The 21,852-nt window shown below is 46.7% G+C and overlaps 7 protein-coding genes across 7 annotated transcripts; 5 read left to right on the forward strand and 2 right to left on the reverse strand.

Moving 5' to 3' along the window:
• Positions 1-168: 168 nt before the first annotated feature.
• I206_105739 (uncharacterized protein) lies at positions 169-2,214 on the forward strand (the record flags this gene model as incomplete). The annotated part of the gene is made up of 9 exons (XM_019155106.1): positions 169-222; positions 282-375; positions 436-528; positions 586-792; positions 870-1,006; positions 1,096-1,364; positions 1,446-1,678; positions 1,752-1,919; positions 1,982-2,214. The coding sequence occupies 9 exons, from the start codon at positions 169-171 to the stop codon at positions 2,212-2,214; spliced, it is 1,488 nt and encodes a 495-aa protein (XP_019011260.1).
• A 777-nt stretch (positions 2,215-2,991) lies between these two features.
• On the forward strand, positions 2,992-4,857 carry I206_105740 (uncharacterized protein; the record flags this gene model as incomplete). The annotated part of the gene is made up of 7 exons (XM_019155105.1): positions 2,992-3,131; positions 3,191-3,251; positions 3,308-3,499; positions 3,584-3,871; positions 3,965-4,062; positions 4,120-4,194; positions 4,257-4,857. The coding sequence occupies 7 exons, from the start codon at positions 2,992-2,994 to the stop codon at positions 4,855-4,857; spliced, it is 1,455 nt and encodes a 484-aa protein (XP_019011259.1).
• Positions 4,858-5,898: 1,041 nt separating this feature from the next.
• Positions 5,899-7,770, forward strand: I206_105741 (uncharacterized protein; the record flags this gene model as incomplete). The annotated part of the gene is made up of 12 exons (XM_019155104.1): positions 5,899-5,905; positions 5,967-6,102; positions 6,166-6,194; positions 6,257-6,328; positions 6,390-6,403; positions 6,469-6,560; positions 6,618-6,680; positions 6,746-6,763; positions 6,823-6,992; positions 7,111-7,447; positions 7,538-7,631; positions 7,705-7,770. The coding sequence occupies 12 exons, from the start codon at positions 5,899-5,901 to the stop codon at positions 7,768-7,770; spliced, it is 1,098 nt and encodes a 365-aa protein (XP_019011258.1).
• A 624-nt stretch (positions 7,771-8,394) lies between these two features.
• Positions 8,395-11,400, reverse strand: I206_105742 (uncharacterized protein; the record flags this gene model as incomplete). The annotated part of the gene is made up of 16 exons (XM_070203179.1): positions 8,395-8,509; positions 8,576-8,648; positions 8,712-8,782; positions 8,837-8,868; positions 8,919-9,041; positions 9,105-9,285; positions 9,352-9,452; positions 9,509-9,623; positions 9,689-9,838; positions 10,086-10,114; positions 10,173-10,352; positions 10,421-10,544; positions 10,609-11,129; positions 11,202-11,247; positions 11,300-11,312; positions 11,379-11,400. 16 exons carry the CDS (start codon positions 11,398-11,400, stop codon positions 8,395-8,397), a joined length of 1,896 nt encoding a protein of 631 aa, XP_070059280.1.
• A 1,155-nt stretch (positions 11,401-12,555) lies between these two features.
• I206_105743 (uncharacterized protein) lies at positions 12,556-15,158 on the forward strand (the record flags this gene model as incomplete). Its single annotated transcript, XM_070203180.1, has 13 exons — positions 12,556-12,938; positions 13,010-13,104; positions 13,158-13,275; positions 13,328-13,398; positions 13,450-13,755; positions 13,830-14,090; positions 14,155-14,260; positions 14,316-14,404; positions 14,459-14,510; positions 14,563-14,673; positions 14,732-14,817; positions 14,870-14,961; positions 15,018-15,158. The coding sequence occupies 13 exons, from the start codon at positions 12,556-12,558 to the stop codon at positions 15,156-15,158; spliced, it is 1,911 nt and encodes a 636-aa protein (XP_070059281.1).
• A 221-nt stretch (positions 15,159-15,379) lies between these two features.
• I206_105744 (uncharacterized protein) lies at positions 15,380-17,440 on the reverse strand (the record flags this gene model as incomplete). The annotated part of the gene is made up of 1 exon (XM_019155101.1): positions 15,380-17,440. The coding sequence occupies one exon, from the start codon at positions 17,438-17,440 to the stop codon at positions 15,380-15,382; it is 2,061 nt and encodes a 686-aa protein (XP_019011255.1).
• Positions 17,441-17,873: 433 nt separating this feature from the next.
• On the forward strand, positions 17,874-19,646 carry I206_105745 (uncharacterized protein; the record flags this gene model as incomplete). Its single annotated transcript, XM_019155100.1, has 6 exons — positions 17,874-18,038; positions 18,095-18,331; positions 18,396-18,550; positions 18,609-18,929; positions 18,993-19,315; positions 19,372-19,646. The coding sequence occupies 6 exons, from the start codon at positions 17,874-17,876 to the stop codon at positions 19,644-19,646; spliced, it is 1,476 nt and encodes a 491-aa protein (XP_019011254.1).
• Positions 19,647-21,852: the final 2,206 nt, after the last annotated feature.

Consider the following 21,852-nt stretch of genomic DNA (forward strand, 5'->3'; position numbering starts at 1 on the left):
AATAACCGACTCTCGGCAGGTATGAGAATCAACCGATATAGACTCCGTGATGTTGTGCTTTCCACTCAAATACTTATCTATTTCGATTCACCATTACATTTTCTTGTGCTTTCGTTAATCTCTTCTATTCCATCTCTTCTGTGAAGACCGAATATCGACTCACGTACCATGTCAAAGTGGCCACAACCTTTCGTTTCTACTGTTTCCCATTGGCAAGCCACCGTAAGTTGATTCCCCTCCTTGCCATGTGAAAATCTGCTAATACCTTTCACACTTTCCAGAATCGAGGCAGAAAGTCATTGTATAACCACAACAAAGAGGCTCCTCTGCCTACAGATGTTGTCGATTATGTAGTTGTTGGTGCTGGTATGGCCGGTCAGTCAGAGTCATGTCCTGAGGTCCGCGGACGAAAGCTGATAGTCAAGTTTCACACAGGTACTACTATGGCTTATCACCTGACTAGACCAGGTATAGCTGACGGAAAGACCGTTGCCGTACTAGAAGCTAAAGACCTTGCTTCAGGTGCCTGTGAGTGTCCTTCAGCACTTACACGTGTCATTCTGATCTGATACAAGTCTTCTCTAGCTGGCCGAAATGGTGGACATTGCGCTCCATACTCCTTCGGATCACTTACTCTCCTTACCGATCCATTGAGGGAAGGTGGAGCAGGATTGACTATTGAAGAAGCTATCGAAGTGATTGATTTTGAGAAGAGAGTTTTGGAATACGTAACAGAGACGATTGACGAGGAGAAATGGGACGTTGATTTCTGGAAAGGTGAAAAGGTAGAAGGTGAGTAAATGTGACGAACTATTCCGTTCAGTTGTAATTCGGGTCACCGCAATGTCGTTCTGATTACATTTGGGTAGTACGAATCTCCGAAGCAGCTAAGATCCAAATGAGGGACAACTACTCCAAATGGGTGGAAGCGAGAGAGAAGCATCCTCAGCTTCAAGGTACTGAGCCTGAATGGTATTGGAACGAAAATGCAGATGAAGCCAAAAAGGTGAGCTCTATACATCTCCTACTTCATTGAGTCTTCAATCTTGTCCTTGAAGCTTGCACATGAGCTGAATGTATCCATACCGGACCTAGGCCACTCGAATCCACAACGCAATTGCCTACTCTAAAGGTCCTGCTGGTTCCGTTCATCCTCATAAACTGGCTACAGCATACATGAAAGCCGCCATTGCTACCGGTCGAGCCGATCTTTACTCTTATGCACCTGTTCAATCAGCGAAGAAAGTCGATGGGCTTTGGCAATTAGAAGTACATGACAAGGGAACTGTTAAAGCGAGAGAAGTCATTTTCTGTACCAACGCTCATACACCTCATCTTTTCGAAGGTAGTCCAATCGCAGAATAGTGAGTAGAGCGCTTCCACCCAGGTATAGGAAATTCACCTGTTGAGATGTCACGAACTTATTTCTGACTTCTCCACGACAGCCTCGTTCCCTTCCAAGCTCAAGCTGCAAACGTCACTCCTCCACTATCATATTCAGGCTCTAAATACCTCGCCAATTCGTACACTATTGAGGACGGTCCATATCTAATCTTCACCCCTGATAACGGTTTGGTGTTGGGCTTACATCACGCTGCTGCTCATGAGCTAGGCGTAATGACCAAGCAAGAGTTGTATGTCGATGACGATGCCTATGTTGCAGAAGGTATCTCCAAGTGTGAGTTAACATCATGTATATCCTCCGCTTTCGAGAGCTGTCCTATGTACTGAGTACAATTTATCGCTATCAGGGTTAAGAGATTACTGCAAGAACAATTTCTCAGATTGGGGACCTGAAGCACCGGGAGAAGGAGCTATGCGAATTTGGGCAGGTATGCTATGTGCTACTAAAGATACCTTGCCTCTGATCGGTGCAGTACCTGGCAAGGAAGGCATGTATATGGCAGCGGGTTTCCACGGTGTGTTAATTTGACCCTATCGACTAAATCTCTCTTAATGCTGATCTTTTCTCGGTTGACAGGTCACGGTATGGCAAGAATCGCACTGGGTACCAAATATCTAGCTAAACTCATGACTACTGGAGAATGGGACGAAGGATTACCCAAAACATTCGATATCACTGAAGAACGTTTCGAAAGGGGTAAGATTGCTCCACCGTTCATCACCGAGGAAGAGAAAAACGGTACCTTGGCTGGTAAATTCATGAGTGCAGTAGGATTAGGTGGAAGTAAAGTCGTCTCTGTTGTTCGATAATGTATAACGGAATGTGGGACATTTGTTTCTTGATAATCCAAATAGATATGTCCTTGACTACCGTTCCTTAGGGCCAATATTCTGCTTCTCTTCCTCTGTATTTGGCCTTTTTGTATAGCTAGAATGAATTTGCCAAGCCGGTGGTAATCGGTATTCAACATTCCGGTCCGTTTACCCGCGTTTCCTTTTTTATTTCCATCGTCCAAAGCCGATTGGGCTCCATATGGGGAACAACCGTTGCATTTGAGCTTTGCTTCCGAAATGAAGGATTCATCCTCGTTTCTGTTCTGAAATCAATCACTTTGATGCTGCGTGAGATAGTCAATTATTTGAGGGTGAATCGCTGAGCACAGGAAAAATGGAGTACCCTCTTATTAGCGAATTGACTGACTATTATAATGACATGTGGACTGTTTATTAGCCGAGATGTAAAAATCGGCTTGACCATTGCGGCGTTGTACTTGAATCACGCAATATGGAAGAATATATCTATGTATATGACTGTATGCATGTAGGCTGCATGAATCATTCTTATGGGGAACAAAGGGAGGAATTAAGGATATAATATTGATGTTTTTATATGAAAAGAGTAATTCCCCTCATTGTTGCCCCGCGTGTATTTAAGTCTAACTTTTAAAGAACAACGCAAAAGGTACCACATTCCAAATTCATCCCATTCATCATCTTTTTTACAATATATTTCCTTTTCATTTATTCTTTCTATCTCATCTTTTAAATCACAGAATCGAGAGTCATCATCCGACCTCCGAAAAAAATATGTCTAACCAAGAAGTCGATCATGATTTGGCTGACTCACCTGAACTTCTCTCTCATTCATCCTTACCTCAAGATGTCACTGCGCCAGAGGTGTCTATGGTAGAGGAGAGTACAGTAACAGGTGTATCATTCACGCCGGAGTAAGTCATAATGATGTTTAAAGCATGAAAAGAAAGCTCGCTGACAAGAAACAATGTAGACTGTGGATGCAAAGAAGACATTGGGCTTTGGAAGTACTTCGGAAAGAATACGTCAGATCTGTAAGTGTAATACACGTCACTATTTGCAATACAAGCTGACAACGCTGTATATTAAGGTGCTGGATATAGGATGTGGGCCTGGATCTTTGCTGGAGACCTTGGTTGTGCCGCCCACAACGATCAAGGAACCCCCTATACTGCCCAGTCAGTCCTCATCATCGAGGCTCAACGGATCGGACCAATTGCCAAGTCCGGTGGATACAGACGAAGAGGAGTATTCCTTAGGGGTTCGCGAACTGTTTATTAAGGTGCGTCTGATATATTTTAATTCTATCTGGATCTGGGGCCATCAGTCATCCTCTATCTAAGCTGAACTCAATTGCTGCACGCAGCGACTCGGTGGTCTGGATGTCTCTCCATCAGTGATCACATCAGCTTTGAAAACATTGACACCCCCTGCTCAATCGTCTACTCCATCCTCATTGACAATACCCAGATGGGAGCCTCTCATAACGGAATTGTGGTTGGGAGGCATAGAAAAATACAACGCTAAATTAGAAGGATATGAAGCTATAGTACTTTTAGAAGTGGTAGAACATTTAGATCCAGACGTATTAAATAGATTTGGTGTAGTTACATTTGGTACTTATCGTCCGAAGGTTCTATTAGTGACTACGCCTGTGAGTGTCGAACCTTCAACGACGATTGCTCCTGATTACAATCTCACTCCGATCTCTCATCCGCAAAGCAACAGCTGACGTACATTTATACAGAATTTTGACTTCAATGCCAAATTCCCCCGAGCAGAAGAACACGACTTCGCGAAGAAAGGCTTTGTAGACCCTACAGGAAGAACAGATCGTGTTTTCAGGTGATCCATCTGCTTTGTTTCACATCGAGCAATAGCTGATCTAGATTTACTACACAGGCACTCCGATCACAAGCTGGAAATGACCAGCAAAGAGTTCAGGGAGTGGGCGGAAGCGGAAGCGGCCAATTGGGGGTGAGTTCTTCTTGATGCTAGACAGCTCTATCATCTTAGGCTAAATGATAACCCATGTACAGCTATGATGTTGAGATATCTGGTGTTGGAGTATCGTCACATCCTTCATATTATCCCTCGGATGATCCCACTCAACCTGGTCAACCTATATACGCCAGTCAAACAGCTATATTCAGATTAGCTACAGGTTTACCACTTCGATCACCTCGTTCCGTCCGTACCGTCGAATTACCCTTCATGCCTGGATCCAGAGAATCTTCGCATCCACATAAACTTGCGGGCAAGTTCCTCCATACAGTAGCTGCACCTGGAGACGGTCGAAAACACCCAGTCCAAGAGGTCATACAGATAGTCAGGGATTGTTACAAGAAATGGAATGTAGGAGAGGTCAGTTTAGATGAGTTATGGGGTGATCATGAGGTATCCGGTCGATGCGCAGGGAGTAAGCGACATTTAGTTGGGAGTCTAGGTGGATTTGGTGATTGTCCTTCAATCAGTGGAAGTTTGGAGTTTATGATAAGATTGGAGAGGGGACGAGGATTGATCGTAAAGTGGGTCGAGTTCAAGCCAAGAAAAGAAATTGATACATCCGATAGATGGGGACAATCGATACAGCAGGGTCATTTGAAGTCCGCGGAGAGCGCAGAAGCTGGAGGATGGTAATCGTCTATTGTGTGTAAGTGGTGAGAGATCGAAGAGAAGTGAAGGAAAACTAGAATGCAGGTCAAGGGGAATTCTAATCCTTACTTCCTTGTCCTGAAGTTACGACACATTTGACCCCTTATATGTATCCTATAATATCAGCAGTAACCTTCATAAGCTACGCATTGAATGGATGGCTGTATTCTCTGCCTCTGATTTTCCTATTTTCGCTGCATGTTGAATGAACACTGACGATGAATGTGACGATTCATCAAATTCTATCACCGGAACGATGAACGAACAAATATTCTCAGCCCGAATTGGTATATTCATATCTTCGGGCTCCTTATCGCGTACTAGCAACAGTGCGGCTATAGATTAGAGAACGACTCTTCCATTACTCGTATTACAGCTTTCTCACATTAAATACGCCAACAAAAGCTACAGTTATGCCGAATAGCTGTGTATGGTTGCCCCAGGCCATTCATGTTCCTGACAAAATGACAGAGTATTACTAGCGTGCGGCGACCGAGAAGGGCGGAAACCGCAACAATAAGAATAAATCTCGATCACTGTTTTAGCGTAGTTTTCAAAGTAAAAACATCCTATATGTATATCAAAGGATCTTATGCATATGGACTAAACATCGATCATACTACATAACCAATCACGCAGAGGTCACCGAAAGGGATAATTGACGCTGGCGGTCTACGATGATTGTATGTATATACACTGGAAACAAAGGTGCCTTTCGCTCAAGTTTTCAACCACCAAAGAGGGACAATTGAGGCCGAAGGAAATTATATCTTTATCGGTATCCTTTATCAAGCTATCATTCAATTAAGATTAACTCACCGCCTCGCCGACAGACACGAAAGGTATATAAGCAGCTGATAATCTTAAAAGATCATGTACTTCTCTTCATCAACTCAAAGTACTTTGTCTTCTTCGGAACACCACCATCACAAACAACTGAATCTTCAACTTGAATAATATTCAGCTCAGTCTTTGATATTCCAAACCAATCAATCAAATCAGTTTGACACATACATTATCGACAAGATGGATTGTGAGTCATACCTAGTGATTAAGTATGTTCCTGCACCGAGCTAACTTCGTTCGTTACGCAGGCTGGATCGAAAAACTCAACAACGGTACTCTCGCCCCATATCAATGTAATACCGTCAACGGGTCAGCGAATTTGATAACTGGTTCGGTAAAATATTCTTCATACGGATATGAAGTATCACACATGTGGACATACATGTGAGTCAGATGACGATCTCAACCATACAATCAAAGGTCAATACTGAACAGTCACTGCAACAGTTTCATTGCTGCTTTCGGAGTGGGATCCAGTAAGTTGACATTCATGACCCCTGTCTAGAAAATGAAAATTCTGACATTAACACTACTTCAGTCGCTCAATTGATGTTGGGTATATTCTGGAGAACATGGTGGACTTTACCTACATTGACTGCTGGTACTGCTGGTAAGTGCAACAGGTCATCCATCATGCGATATCATACTGACAGGGTGACTTTTGCGATTAGTCGAAGTCATTGGTGTACGTTGAACTCAAAATACTTGATGATTACGGTCGAATGGATGACTGACATAATTTCATTGCAGTGGGGAGGCAGACTTTGGAGTGTATTATCATGGGTATGGGATTACAACGCAGGCGGTATCTGGTTCTCTGAGTACAATGCCTATATCATTCAGTATGTCGACCCCTCACCTCTCATATTTGCGCTATACTGACGAGCAATCTCCTGTAGAATCGTATGCCTCGTTGTCGCTCCGACCTTCTTCTCTGCCGCCAATTATATCCTGCTCGGAAAGTGAGTTACTTCTCACGGATAGGGGCGATAATACTGGAACTGATTATGTATTTTTACTTTACCAGAATGATGGCTAGCACTGGGTGAGGCCTAATCATATGGTTTTGACAAAAGAGATGATGCTAACGCCAATCTCGCGCAGACCCAAATTCTCTTCGTTACATAGTCAATCATTCTCCGCTATCTTCGTCACGGCCGATATCGTTTGTCTCGTTGTACAAGGTGCAGGAGGTGGTATCGCTGGTACTGCAGATGATGATGCTGGATCGGATATGGGAGCTTATATCATGACTGGTGGTGTCATTTTACAACGTGAGTTTGATCGCGAGGTCCCTCTGTTCGGTCCCTTCACATTCTCTTCCCTCTGCTTGTCACGATCCTGCGCATTGGCAACGAAAACGTATACTAATACTCCTGTCTGATAATACAGTCGTTGTTACAATCCTCTTCACCGGTCTTTTCTTCGAATGGATCATTCGACGAAAAAACAACAACCCAGCCAAGAAGCAATACAACCCATTCTTCATTCTTTACAAATCCAACAGACAAGCTAAGAAAGCCGCTGCTGCCAATCCCGACGGTTTAGTTTCGCCATCAGCTACACTCACCGAAGAGATCCCAATGAACTCTTCTGGCCAGATCAAGGCTGAAGATGGCAACTCTTATACAAACTCTACTGTTGGCTTTGATTCTATTGGATTATCGGACGGCAAGGTCAAGATGCTTTGTGGGCTGATCACTGTAGGAACTATTCTCATCATTATTCGGTGAGTTGTCTGATTCAGGCCACCTCTGTCTTCCCCATCGTTTCTGCAAATCAATTATTTTCACAAGCTAACTCATCACATTACTTATAGATCCGTCTATCGATCAGTAGAGCTTCTCGATGGCTGGACAGGTAAAATCGCAATCAACGAGCCTTTGTTCTTGGGCATGGACGCTTTACTTATGGTGAGTTTATCTCATTGTCAATCATATTCTTTTCACAGCGCATTTTGCTGATCACCCTGATACCGGGATATAGTTCTTGTTCGTCCTTGTCTACTCTATCGTTCACCCAGGATTAGCTTTCGGTCGGAGATTATTCTAGATATTTAGAGACTTGCTTTTTGATAAACAGTCTCAAACGGACTTTAGTTGAAAATAAAATATAATAGAGCTATCACATAGACTAAACTATAGGTGTCAAGGAGAGCCGTGACACTTTACTTTGAGGAAGATACTGTAGTATATTTTCAGATAGAAAGTGATATGAACAAGATGTATCGATAATGAATAATACCAAAGTTGCAAGAAGTGAGCATCAAGCTTGATACGATCAATCAACAACAGAAAGCAGCTGCATGGCTCAAGCCTACTTCTGCTGATAGGACATAATACAGAATGACTCACATTGTATGATATTAAGCATAACTGATGATCACATGTACAAGGAGCAAGGCTTTATTGATGTGAAGAAATCTCACTGTTCTTTTCAAAACCAACGAGTCGTTCCATACCACTGCTCTTCCGCTATGTATAATATGGATCGGTTCCTCAAGTATGACAATGATATTCAACTTGTCATGTGACATATGCATTGTATTATACAATCAGATAACGTTCTTGACATGCTGCAGATTGACCAATGGTCCCGCTTTTCTACTTAAATCCCATCTAGATGCCTCATCAATGCGATGAGCCGAGCCATCTATCGTCTTGCATAGTCTTTTGCCTATTCTGGCAAAGGTCGTGCTCCCCATTGTGTATCTTGTTGAGCTGTATATTCTAATCCAAAACTTGACAGATCATCTGACCACCAACTCTGAATGCTCTTGAGAGCTTCGGCACTGCATCAAGGTGAAATCAGTCAGCTCATGAGCAAACGCCCCTGCGTGGTAACCTGTTCTACTCACGCAAGACTGATGTGAGAGAGTTGTTGCAGAAAGCTGGTGATGAATTGAACATCCTTGGCAAAAGGAGCAGCCGCTATCTCATTTGTCAGTAAAGTCACATGTCGAAGGAGACGCTTGTCAAGAGTGAAGGACTCACCAAAAGTATCACCACTTGCTTCCAATCTCTTGCTTTCCCATACCATCAATCTAGCGACTCTACACCAAATGCTGTGTGGAGTAGTGAGTCAGCCTTCATCCCATCGTATGTCCTATCTCACTCACATTATAACGAATAGATTGACATCCCCAACATTCTATCCGGATAGTCAGTTTTGAAATGTATATTATCAATATCACAGCTCACAGCGTTTTTAAGTAAGTGCAAGACTCCCAAGATCCTTCGTGCTGCTTCTAACGCTCTAGGGTCCGGTTTGTCCAACGCATCAATGGAGTAGAGGAACATCTCGGAGCACAAAGTGATGAATTGCTAAATCAACATCATGTCAGCTTGGCAGATATAACAGCCACCGAAACAGATTGAGATACTGACGATGGTTGCAGTGTCAGAGCTGACAGTGATTTGACCTTCCTCCGTCATTTCCGTTCCCTTATACGCTACTGGTAATTCCTTGTTGAATTTGGCGATGGCAGCTGCCAATCTTTGTTGTTCTGGTTTGGATGGACGTAGTGACACTTGATACATGAGTTCGAGTGAGCATAAGGTGTAACCACTAGACGACGGATCAGCTCAAAAGTATCAGAGGACGTGATGTTGACGCGATGTCGCGGTTACGCACACTTCAGGTGTATGTTCCACATCACACGTCTTTGTGAACACAGCTGAATCATCATAAATATCCGTGAGACGACGGTCGCAAGTCAAGAGGTGCGAGTCATTCTGTGAGTTTGTAAGTTTGAATACTTGTCACTTTTGGATATGCATGATTGGCTCACAGTCTCATACTCCGACCAGGGTCTTGGCAAAGGTGTAGTAATTCTATTCATGTCGAATGCTGAAGGCAATTCGAATGCTATATCTGTACATCTGTCGGCCAAGAAAAGGGTCCAGCTGCATTTGCAGGAAAACCAACGTCAGCTGGACAGGCGGCATGGGAGGGTTTCATCTATACATACAAGGCATAGATCCTATCAGCCAATTCTAAGTGCGACACAGCAGGACGCAAGTATGTACTAATTCCACGCCTTCGTCTGGGTTTGGGCAAAGGACCGGTGTTGATGTCCACCGAGGACTGTATACGATCTAGCCCAGCGGCGATGGCGACCCTGATAGGCATAAGTCAGTCTACCAGAACAAAACCAGGAGAGGCTGAAGGAGGCACCGAGAAGGGTGAGAAAGGGGGCAAAGAGGAACTCGAACAGGTGCTGCCAAGGCCCAAGAGCGGAGCAGTGTGGAAAATGGGATCGCCAGAAACTCAGTGGCAAGATATAGAAGTTAGGGAAGCGAGGGAGTATGAGTTGGAGAAAGCGGACGGCTGAAAGACCAGCCGGGGGGCGATCGTGATTTACTGACCTGATCGTCTGACCCAACATCGCCCAGCCCTAATACGGTGTCAACACAGATTTCATCGCTCCAGATGGAGCAAACAAAGAAACTCACTTCCATGTGCCTTTCTGACGCGAACATCCAAGCGCTGATCATCGTTCCCGCACGAATGGCATCAAAGACCGAATCTGGCGAGGCTAAAGCTTGATCCATGTTCTCCTTTGCTTTCTTCAGAAAGGTCAATTCCTGTCTCTTCAATGACTCAAGAGGAGAACCACGACAGGTCACCAGATACTATAACAATTAAGACATTAGTGAAGCCCAGGCTCTCTGAATAGGAACGGAGAGCGAGTATCACTTACTATCGCGTTGAGAAGACAGGGATGCGGCCTTACGAGTGGGTCTGGCGATTGTAAGCGGGTGTAGAAGCTGAAGATGTGCATGTCGACACCGAAAATACGTTGACCGGTAAAGAAGAGAAGTAGGCTAAGGAGGAAAGCAAGCAGCGTTGGTTGACGCCTTGACACTAAGCCAAATGAATGTTACTCACAGATGATCCCTCTCCGTATCGTTCAATTCCATATCGTCCACTTTATTCAAATCTGGATCAATGAACCCTTGACCAAGAAGAGCACTTATATCTATATCCTCCCAAGGCGAGGGAACGCTTTGCATTGGACCCATCATAGACGGTAAGATACCGATCATCCCGAAGTCAGCCACCCAAGGCATACTGTTCTCGTTGGTTGCGCCATTGTAAGGTGGAGGGGTGGGGACAGAAGGTATCCCATTGAACGGTATACCATTGATGGAATCGAAGGAAGACTGTTGGTGTACTGAAGACTGTTGGTGTACTGATATGGAAGGCCTACCGGTAGACCCAGAGGCAGACATACCATTGAATTCATTTGAGGGAGATGCATTCGCTGAGGAGGAATCTGATCGCGGCAGAGGGTGTTGATATTCGTTTTGGGATGGAGGGGAACCATCGTCGGTCGAAGAGGAATTGTAGATGCATTGCTTGTTTCTTTTCACACAATTAGAGCAGGAAGGTTTCTCGGCTGGACATCTCTATGAATTTAAACCACTGCATTAGCATCATGGTGATTGCAGCTGAGTTCACACGATAAGAGCTATGCTTACTATTTTGCGTGTTTTGCATGATTGACAAGCATCACCTCTACCAGTGCTATGGTCATTAACTATCTTTCCGATCGAGATCATCATCAGTAAGGGCTCACCTTGCGAGGGGTCCTGCGAGAGCGAAGCATAAGTCAGGCTCAAAGTCGTTTGCATATCATCATCATCGTTGAAACTCACTGTGTTTCGGCATCGCGGGCATTGCTGATTAGGTGCTGAATATCCGGAAACGCACTGAGGCTGTGTCTCACACTCGTGTGCACTCTGCTGCAGTCGATGGTTCGATATGCGCGATCTGGGCGATGGATGGAGGTGATGTTTGTCCAGTCGTCAAGTAGGGATCGAAGCTTATCTTAAAGATGGAGAAAGTTGTGTCAAGTTATTGCTTGTTTTTTTCTTTTTTCCCAGACAATAACGATGTTGTTCGGTATGCTTTTAAGGTCCGAGTTGTTTTACGTAACATTGCTATTAAGCTTGTGTTCCTGAACGATCGAATAAAGGGGCGGTAAAAGTATTATAAAAAACACTTGGGATATTATTATTTTATATAGTTCCGACTTGCTGCACTCAAGTCTCGTATACGATAAGGTCATCTTGTTCACTAGCAGCAGCTTACTTAAGCCACGCGGATGCTTCTACATCTCGGAACCATCCCCACTTTTCCTGCAAACGATTTCATAATTATTCTCTTCCCTGAGCATCCCGCCTACAACAGGAGCGCTACAAGTCTCTGTCAAATATCACGGAGTCCAGCTATTCAGAGTGTCACAAGACTGCTAGACTACTTTTGTTGCACCCAACATGAAGGTTTTCGGGAAAACGGGCAAAACCCACTTCGGCAAATCCCCTGCTACCGGTGGTAATTCCGTGAATTCACCGAAATTTAACGCTAAATGGATTTAGCTCGACAGTTTACCACAAATAACGCTCAGATCGCAGCACATTAGGGGAAGGCCAAAAGAGCTAAAGACCAATTAAGTGGGCTTCCCCTGCAAAATAATCGGCTGAAACCGTTGTATTGGGTATACACGCACTCCTTTGTTTCGCCTCGGGCTAGTCTGTGTGTGTGTTATCCAATGTTGATGTTTTACTTGTTTCTGCCAAGATGTGTGCTTTATATCCAGGGACACCTGCTCTCTCGTCACTCTGACAGCACAAGATGGATCCCGTCAGCTGACTCATATACAAACAAGCTTACATCACACGCGGGGGAGCAACGATGCTCCGGATTTTCCCCACAGGAAGTGAACATATATACCCAGGTGGATTAGTCGAACAAATGCCCACTTTCGATCTCATAGACCAATAGTATCCCGATTGGCTTTCCTGTGTACCTGATTAACAAAGATACTCAAAGATGTCTGAGGCTCGAATCAGGAATCCTGGTGCAGCCGATAGTCACTCGCACTCGGGTATTCGAGAGAAAGACCATAAAGTAGAAACTACCCACCATGAACATGCACCCTCAACGACGCCATCTGACACTCAGGTTGCCTTTACGCCCGAGGATAGAGAGCAGAGGTTAGCCGCCAGAGCAACTCTACAGAACGCCTTGCATGGCGTACCTAAAGAGCAGCTTCTACAAGAGTCAGACGAGTTTTGCGACAACAACGGTCTGACGGAGTATAAAGAAACTTTCAGAAAAGGTGCTTTGCTAGCTCAACGACCTAAGGATTGGGATTTCATTGAAGAGCTCAACGCGGAGGAAAAGGCTGCTGTCAAGTACGAACACGAGCATAAGTAAGTGACGCATTGGAATCCCGCCACTAAGTATTGTGCTGATCCTTCGTTTCTGTCATCTCCCCGTGCAGATGGAGAATGTCAAGAGATCTGCTCTGGGTAGTTGGGGCATGCGCAATGGGTGCAGCTGTACAGGGCTGGGATCAAACGGGCAGCAATGGAGCCAGTGAGTGCGCATCAAGCCGAAAGCTCGATTACTAGGCTAACAGTCATGACGAGATCTCGGTTTCCCGCAAGAGTTCGGTATCAATAAAGGTTTAGACGAGCCAGGAGGCGCGCATGACCAATGGATTCTTGGCCTGGTTAACGCCATCCCTTATCTTTCAGCACCATTGATGTAGGTTTCAGCTCGAAGGAGTACCTTTCACAGGGCTGATGCCTTAACGTAGTGGTTGCTATTCTTCCGATCCCATCAATAACCTCGTGGGTAGACGAGGAGCAATTTTTATTGCTGCGATAAGTAAGTTAGTACGTGATCAATTTCACGATCAAGGTTGACTTCTCGCCACAGTCTTGATCGTCACGCCGATCTGTATGGGAATTACGCATACTTGGCAAGAACTGTTGATTGTTCGAATTTTCTTCGGAATTGGCATCGGTCTGAAAGGTTCAACAATCCCCATATTTTCTGCTGAAGTCGCTCCCACGGTGATCCGAGGTGCTCTGACTATGGGATGGCAACTTTGGACCACCGTGGGGATCTTCATCGGCTTCGCCGCGAATGCCGTCTTAAAAGACTGTGGGAACATAACATGGAGATTACAGATTGGGAGCTCGTTCATTCCAGCTGTACCGCTTGCACTGTTGGTCTGGTTCTGTGAGTATAGGTTCCTCTCATTCCGTTGACGTGTCTGATTCACGTACCGTTGTATTTATGCTACCGTTGAATAGGTCCAGAATCGCCACGATGGTATATGAAGAAGGGTAGAATGCCGGAAGCGTACAGGTCGATGCGAAAGCTCAGAAAGCATGATGTGATGGCTGCCCGCGATCTATTCTACGCCTGGGTCCAATGGGAGGCCGAGAAGAAGGTCATTGGAGATCGATCGATGTTCAGACGATTGAAAGATCTGTTCACCGTTCCTCGTATTAGAAGAGCGACACTTGCTGCGAGTGTCTTGCATGCTGGACAAGATCTATGCGGTATCAATAGTAGGTCTCGGATGGTCAGATAGAGAGCTGCGATGCTGACTGGTGCCGTGTGACTCTTGTGCAGCCATCGCATTTTACAGTTCCACTATCTTCGTAGATGGTGGTGCCTCCAACGTAGATGCATTGTATGCTTCGCTAGGTTTTGGTGCTCTGAACTTTGTCTTCACGTGGTAAGCCTCTAAATGCTCTGGAATTACCAGACTGTTCATCTGACTATGTCTGCAGGCCTGCCATATTCACCATTGACACCTTTGGCCGAAGAACGTTGAATCTATTCTTCTTCCCTTTGATGGCGGTCTCTCTACTCGCAGCAGGTGGGTAGTGTGTTTATATGTATCGCTAGAGCCACGATTGACCTTTGCGAGTAGGTATGGCATTCTACATCGAGGAGCAGAGGATTCGTACTGGCATTGTCGCAATGTGAGCAACGTTACTAAATAGATGACTCGTATACTGAACATCCTGTGATCAGGTTCATCTACATATATACCATTTTCTACTCAATAGGAGAAGGTCCAATCATCTTCACCTACTCGGCGGAAGTTTTCCCCCTTGCTCATCGAGAGCTGGGTCAGGCATTCCCGTAGGTATATAAATTCCAAAGTGCTTTCCAAATTGAACTTCTGCTAATGTGTCCTCAGCGTGTCGATAAATTACTTTGTCAATTTCTTGCTCAGTCTGTGGTTCCCCTTCCAGCTCAAGCAATTTGGAGGCCCAGGAACGTTCGGTAAGTTATGTTTCACACGTGTATATGAGAACCGCTGACAGAACGTCCGAAGGTTTCTACACCGGCACGAACATGCTTGCGTTCTCCCTGGCATTCTTGTTCATGCGAGAAACTAAACAGCTCACACTTGAAGAGCTTGATCAAGTAAGTCATATAGTAATACCATCAAGGAGTATACTGCTGACCGTCAATGGTACCAGGTTTTCTCGGTTCCAACCGGCGTTTACGTCAATTATCAATTCACCAAGTGGATTCCTTGGGCATTCAAGAGATACATCCTGTTCAAGCGGAACGTTACCCTTGAGCCACTTTTCTACGAGGACAAGGATATCAAGGCGTAAATGGATCATACCAACATGCTGTACTTGAAGAGCAGATATTTGTGACCGCACCAGACTTCTTGAATATTAAGACGAGATTACGATTTTATATTCTCTGAATGATTTCCGATATAATCGAGATTCAAATACCCTTATCGATCATATGCACCCATTGATGTGCTTGCGTGCTTGTCCGTTATGTAGCATAATTCATACTTACAACAACAACGACATGATTATTATTATGATAGTATCTTGTTCATTTCCGGATGTCCTTCTGGTAATCGGTACTTTTCCAGCTTCACTGGTATGTCTCCACTGTATCCTACATCCCCCTGAGCCTCCTCTAGCTTCCGAGTGATCTTTCCAACCATCTTGGCGATCCACTTGTCATTGACAATTCCGTCGACGACCGTTTTCTTTACACTATCTTTCATCCCCTTTGACAGAGCATGCCCAAACTCCTTGATCCCCGACATTTTCGCTTCCATAGCTCCAGGTTCCTTTTCCAGCTCTACCACCTTGGTTGCTTTGACTAAAGCCGCGATGAAATTGAGTAAATCTTGTGAAAAACAAGCCGGTAGCTGTACGTGCGCGCTGATCTTGACATTCGTTTCATCCTCTTCTGCTTGCTCCAGCTTCCGTTCTGCTTGGACCTCTTTCGGCTTCCCGTCCGCCTCATGCACCTCTTCCACCAGCTTCTCCTTGTCTTGCACTGTCGGCTTGGGCGGTAAAAGGTGCTCGTGGTGGGGCAACAGATATGAAGGTATCAAGAAGCTCGCGTCAGCTCCTCCGAGTCGAAGGACTTCCTCTAGCGGCGGAGTGTCTTCGGATGGTCCTTTATCTGATCCTTCTGTTGATATACGTGCGAGTGCTCGATATGCCACGACATCGCCGAATCGGAGCAGGGTAGTGATATCGAAAGCGGTCAAGAAGGGTACCGAAGCCACACCTTTGATTTCCGAGAGCTCGAACACGAAATTGGCATCGGCGAGCCAGGATAATATACGCTTTTGCAATTTGCGCAATTGCTTATTGTCCTCAGCGTAATCCTTGAATAGATGACGGTGGAGAAGGTATGATATCCATTGTCCAGATCCTCCTGCGGTAATGGACGATATCGAGACCGGATGAAGGTAACTGATAGGATTGAGAAGGAGTCGGAGTAACATGGGCAGTCGGTGGAGGAATTGCCTTCTTTTTGGAGGTGACAAATTCTGCAGCGTTGTCACCTTGATAGATCGCTTGGGCGGATGTGGTACCGAGGGTGTCGCTTGCATTTTGGAACAGATGACAGCTCTTATGCCTTTGATCCCTTCTTCATCCCCGTCTAACTCTTTCACAGCTTCTTTACGACATTGCTGAATGAGGTTGGTATCGTCAATCCATTTTAGCATCTCCTCATATCGCTCACTAGCATCCCTATCTTCCGGTGAGACGGCCTTGATGCTTTTGAGACCGGCCTTAGCGCTTGAATTCTCCATCTGCGCGCCATTTGTGATTTTGCTCTTCATCTTGATCAATCGAGGCCGGGATGTCTTGTCAGCTGAAACCGCGGCAGCTTGTAGTAGCGCTGTGTCTTCCACCATCACCGCATCGCCATCCTCATCCTTATCAGTTTCTTCGAGCTCTCCAAAGGTCATCTCGTGGTGTCCACCTTTTATGTTGGCAAAGCAGTCGCTGATCTCTACACCGCGGAACAGCTTCACCACCACCTTCTCCGTCGATATTGCTAATTCCATGTCATCCGCCAGTTTGATTCCTACTTCGATTCCATGCGCTACGACGGTTAAAGTCGAGACCGATATCGTCAGACCCCTAATCACCATGAGACCGTCCACATCGACGTCAATCTCCAACGCTGGTATATCAAAAAGTGAGACCGTGTCCTGGACGAATTGGAGTTGTCGGACGAATTTACGAAGCGCACGTCTCGCTATTCTAGCAGCCCAGTCGAATTGAAAGAGACAGGTCAAGAGTATCGCAGGGTAGATTGTAACGGTGAAATCAAAGTAGAGGAGCCATGAGGTAGATGCAACGGCGTATGCGAGGTTGATAGTTGTCAGTAGCGTCCATAGCGGTACAATTGACAAGATACGGTCTCCGTTTGACGCGCCGAGGAGGAGACAGAAGGTGAGGATGGGTGTTCCAGATACTAGCCATCGGACAGGCCATCGCCAAGTAGCTACAGCGAGAGCGAGGAATGCACTGAAAAGTACCGGTGTAAGTTTAGAGATAGGCGGTGGGTGAGGGACTGGATCTACTAAATCCCCACGCGGTAATTCGACATTGGCATGTGACATTTTCTAGTCTCGTTGGCAGCGGGCCAAGGATCCTCAAGATGTAGGTCTATTTGACTCTTGTGCTGGGTGTATTGATTGAACAGGAGAAGACAAGTAGTATGAGAAAAGGGAAGACAGATGTGACCTGGTGATCAGTGGTGACAAATTGCAAACAAATGGTGATCGGCGTTTGTCATCCCTGACAATGTCTGGTGACGTAGGAGGCGACTTCGAGATTCTAATTGCGATTACCATAGCAGGCGACATCACATGTATCCTGGAATATAATCACGTGGGTCCGTCTTCTAGAGATAATCAACACTCGGAGCGCTTCTACACATACACGTCCTTAGTGTCTTCATGAGTTTCGTGCAACATGCATCTCTGAATGTTTCTTGCGACAGTATAGAAAAGCGACAAAACATCGTCATCATTTTGGCTCACCCTTTGCACTATGCTTGCCGGATGTTTCGACCTGTTCGCAATCGTGATTGCACTAGCGTCAATCCACACCGCTGCACGGTCGACCCCGTCTCCAGGACAGTCTAGCTTTCATTTGACTGGATCATCCAGGTCAGCCCACATTGTTACTCCTCACCTATGTAACGATAACACCACGGTATGACCTTTTCTCATCGAGTTCCGCTTCGAACACTCTGACGACCGTTCAAATAGCAATATTCTGGTTACCTCCCCAATTCGCCTATTTTTTTCTGGTTCTTCCCATCTCGGTCTGACCCGTCTATCGACCCCATCGGATTGTGGTCAAATGGGGGTCCTGGATCATCCGCCCTCACAGGAATGCAGTTCTCTGGACCTTGCGCTGTTGTGGATGATGGCAAAGGCGGTTTCGGAATGGAGAGGAACGAGTGGAGCTTCAATGACAGGGGAAGCATACTCATGATTGACAATGTGAGCCTTATCGCGTTGGCAGCTGAATGAATGATGCTGATGGTGATCGATGGTGATGGATAAGCCCATTGGTGCTGGATTCTCATACGCGCCTTTCCCTACGGTGGACAACATATTCGATTCTGCGAGGTTGGTTTACGACTTTCTCCAAACGTTCATCACGGTATTTCCAGAGTATGCGAAGAATCCATGGGCTGTCAATTCTCTTTCATACGGGGGGTGAGGGTTTCTCGTTGAAGCTCAGTTGATTGAAGTGAAGCTTACGGCCCGATTCAAGACATTATGCCCCAGCGTATGGATCATACATTCAACATCGTAACCTCCTGCTCCAAGACCTTCCTTCTCCATGGTCCGACATCTGGGAGACTACTGAACTCGCGCATCGATCGCCAAAATTCATCAACCTCACATCGATCTCCGTAGGCAACGGCTGGATCAACGGACGTGTGCAGTATCGAGCGATGATTGAATTCGCTTGTGGGCATGCTCAGGATGAAGGTGTACCGATGTTGGGCGATAAAGAGGAATGCGCATGGGCGATGGGACTTGTTGAGCAGGGCGAGAAATTACTGAATAGGTGTTATGACAGATTCTCATGGTGTGTTCTTGCATTCTCGCGATTGTCATCAGATTATGGCTACTGATTAAAATCCCTACGTAGCGCCGCAGCTGGACTATATACTGCTGGTATTGCTGGACTCCCATATGCACAGACTGGTCTAAACCCATACGACTACCGACTATCCGCGCCATACAACGAAACAGCCATCATCTCCTTCTACAACACGCCTTCGGTCCAAGCCTCTCTCGGAGTCAACGCTTCAGATACTACCGCAGAGCGCGGGAAAGTATGGAACGCCCACTCCGAAAGCATCTGGTCGGCTTTCGTGTATTCGGGGGATTGGGAAACAAAGACAGATGGTTTGATGGGAAAACTATTGGACACTGGTGTAGGGGTATTGGTATACGAGGGAATGGTCGATTGTGAGTTTTCCACCGGTAATGTGTATGATGTACAACTGAATGATGAGAATTATCAGGGATATGCAATTACATTGGTTTGAGAAGGATCATGTCGAATATACCAAATTACCAACGTCAAGCTGCGTTCAACCAGCTCGCTATGAGAGATTGGATTATCGAGATTGAAGACAAGCCGACGCCGGCGGGAAAGTACAAGTGTCTCAAGGCTGGGAAGGGAAAGGGCAGACTGTGCTATCTTGAGATTGACGGCGCTGGACACGTGTTGAGTTTGGATAAACCTAGAGAGGGAAGTCTGATGATCTCGAAGTGGATGAACGAACTCTCGTTGTGATGATATATATGGACGAGACTATGGGTTGTATCTGTTACCATAAAATCATAGAATCATTCTGTCACGCATAGCGGAGTAACATGTATGCGAAATGTAAGGTCATGTGAGGTTCGTACTAATCTTCGCAAACCATATAAGCTCAAGATCCACATAATTAGTCATCAAGTCAATTCGGTGAGCGATAAGTCAATCGTTGGCGGCATAGATTAAACAGACAAGCCAGGCAGCACTGGTGTTTTTGACTTGACATACATATTCACCAGCCATGGGGGAATATGTCGGGAGAGTTATAACAACTTTGACATCAGCAGAAACAGGCAGTAAGCGGCAAACTAACAACCAAGACCAGGGAATGAACTGGTCATTACGGAAAATGATATAGCCACTTGTTAAGAGCCAACACTGCAAAATACACCACCATACAGTTATAGGGTTATAGGGAGGTTCCGGTGTTTGGGGGGTTGCTCAATTTTATACGTTGAGCGTTGTGTTCTAGCCTATTATATTTCTACCTGCCCGGACCCCCCCCCGGGGCAAATGACCCCCCCCCAGGGCAATCGCTATGGTGAGGTTGCCCGGACCCCTGCCTGACCCCCCCCCAGGGCATGACCCCCCCCCAGGGCAACTTTTTTTGCCCGGACCCCCCCCAAGTTGCCCAGACCCCCTCCGGGCAAGTCGTAGGGTTAGGGGGTTACAAGGGGTTCCCGGGGATGGGGATTTGACGAAAAAATGACCGATTGAGAAAGTGAATTATATGGTTAAATAGAGCCTTTAGATGTCTTTTAGAATCACTGAAAGAATTGCCTCTAGCGGTAATTTTGGGCATGTGGCGGGCGGTCAAAGTCGGTTGGGTCGGGGACGCTAACTTGGGCCAGAGTGCTCCGAGGGAGGATTGTTATATACCATCAGGAAGCGTTTTTGAAGCTCTTTAAAGATATCTAGGGGTTAGGGGTTAGGGGTTAGGGGTTAGGGGTTAGGGGTTAGGGGTTAGGGGTTAGGGGTTAGGGGTTAGGGGTTAGGGGTTAGGGGTTAGGGGGGGTTAGGGGGGGGGTTAGGGGTTAGGGGTTAGGGGTTAGGGGGGGTTAGGGGTTAGGGGTTAGGGGTTAGGGGTTAGGGGGGTTAGGGGTTAGGGGTTAGGGGTTAGGGGGGTTAGGGGGGGTTAGGGGTTAGGGGGGTTAGGGGTTAGGGGTTAGGGGTTAGGGGTTAGGGGGGTTAGGGGTTAGGGGTTAGGGGTTAGGGGTTAGGGGTTAGGGGGGTTAGGGGTTAGGGGGTTAGGGGGTTAGGGGGGTTAGGGGTTAGGGGTTAGGGGTTAGGGGTTAGGGGGGGGTTAGGGGGTTAGGGGTTAGGGGTTAGGGGTTAGGGGTTAGGGGTTAGGGGTTAGGGGTTAGGGGGGTTAGGGGTTAGGGGTTAGGGGTTAGGGGTTAGGGGGGTTAGGGGTTAGGGGTTAGGGGTTAGGGGTTAGGGGGTTAGGGGGGTTAGGGGGGGGGTTAGGGGTTAGGGGGTTAGGGGGGTTAGGGGGGTTAGGGGTTAGGGGTTAGGGGGGTTAGGGGTTAGGGGGGTTAGGGGTTAGGGGTTAGGGGGGTTAGGGGTTAGGGGGGGTTAGGGGGGTTAGGGGGTTAGGGGGTTAGGGGGGTTAGGGGGGTTAGGGGTTAGGGGGTTAGGGGTTAGGGGTTAGGGGGGGGGGTTAGGGGTTAGGGGGTTAGGGGTTAGGGGGGTTAGGGGGGTTAGGGGTTAGGGGTTAGGGGGTTAGGGGTTAGGGGGGTTGGGGGTTAGGGGGGGTTAGGGGGTTAGGGGGGTTAGGGGTTAGGGGGGTTAGGGGTTAGGGGGGTTGGGGGTTAGGGGTTAGGGGGTTAGGGGGTTAGGGGGTTAGGGGGGTTAGGGGTTAGGGGGTTGGGGGGTTGGGGGTTAGGGGGTTGGGGGTTAGGGGTTAGGGGGGGTTAGGGGGGTTAGGGGGTTAGGGGGTTGGGGGTTAGGGGGGTTGGGGGTTAGGGGTTAGGGGTTAGGGGGTTAGGGGGTTAGGGGTTGGGGGTTAGGGGTTAGGGGTTAGGGGTTAGGGGTTAGGGGGTTAGGGGGTTAGGGGGGTTAGGGGGTTAGGGGGGTTAGGGGGTTAGGGGGGGTTAGGGGGGTTGGGGGTTGGGGGGTTAGGGGGGTTAGGGGGGGGTTGGGGGGTTAGGGGTTAGGGGGTTAGGGGGTTGGGGGGGTTAGG

The sequence above is a fragment of the Kwoniella pini genome, chromosome 7 (assembly GCF_000512605.2).
Source record: "Kwoniella pini CBS 10737 chromosome 7, complete sequence".
NCBI lineage: Eukaryota > Fungi > Basidiomycota > Tremellomycetes > Tremellales > Cryptococcaceae > Kwoniella > Kwoniella pini.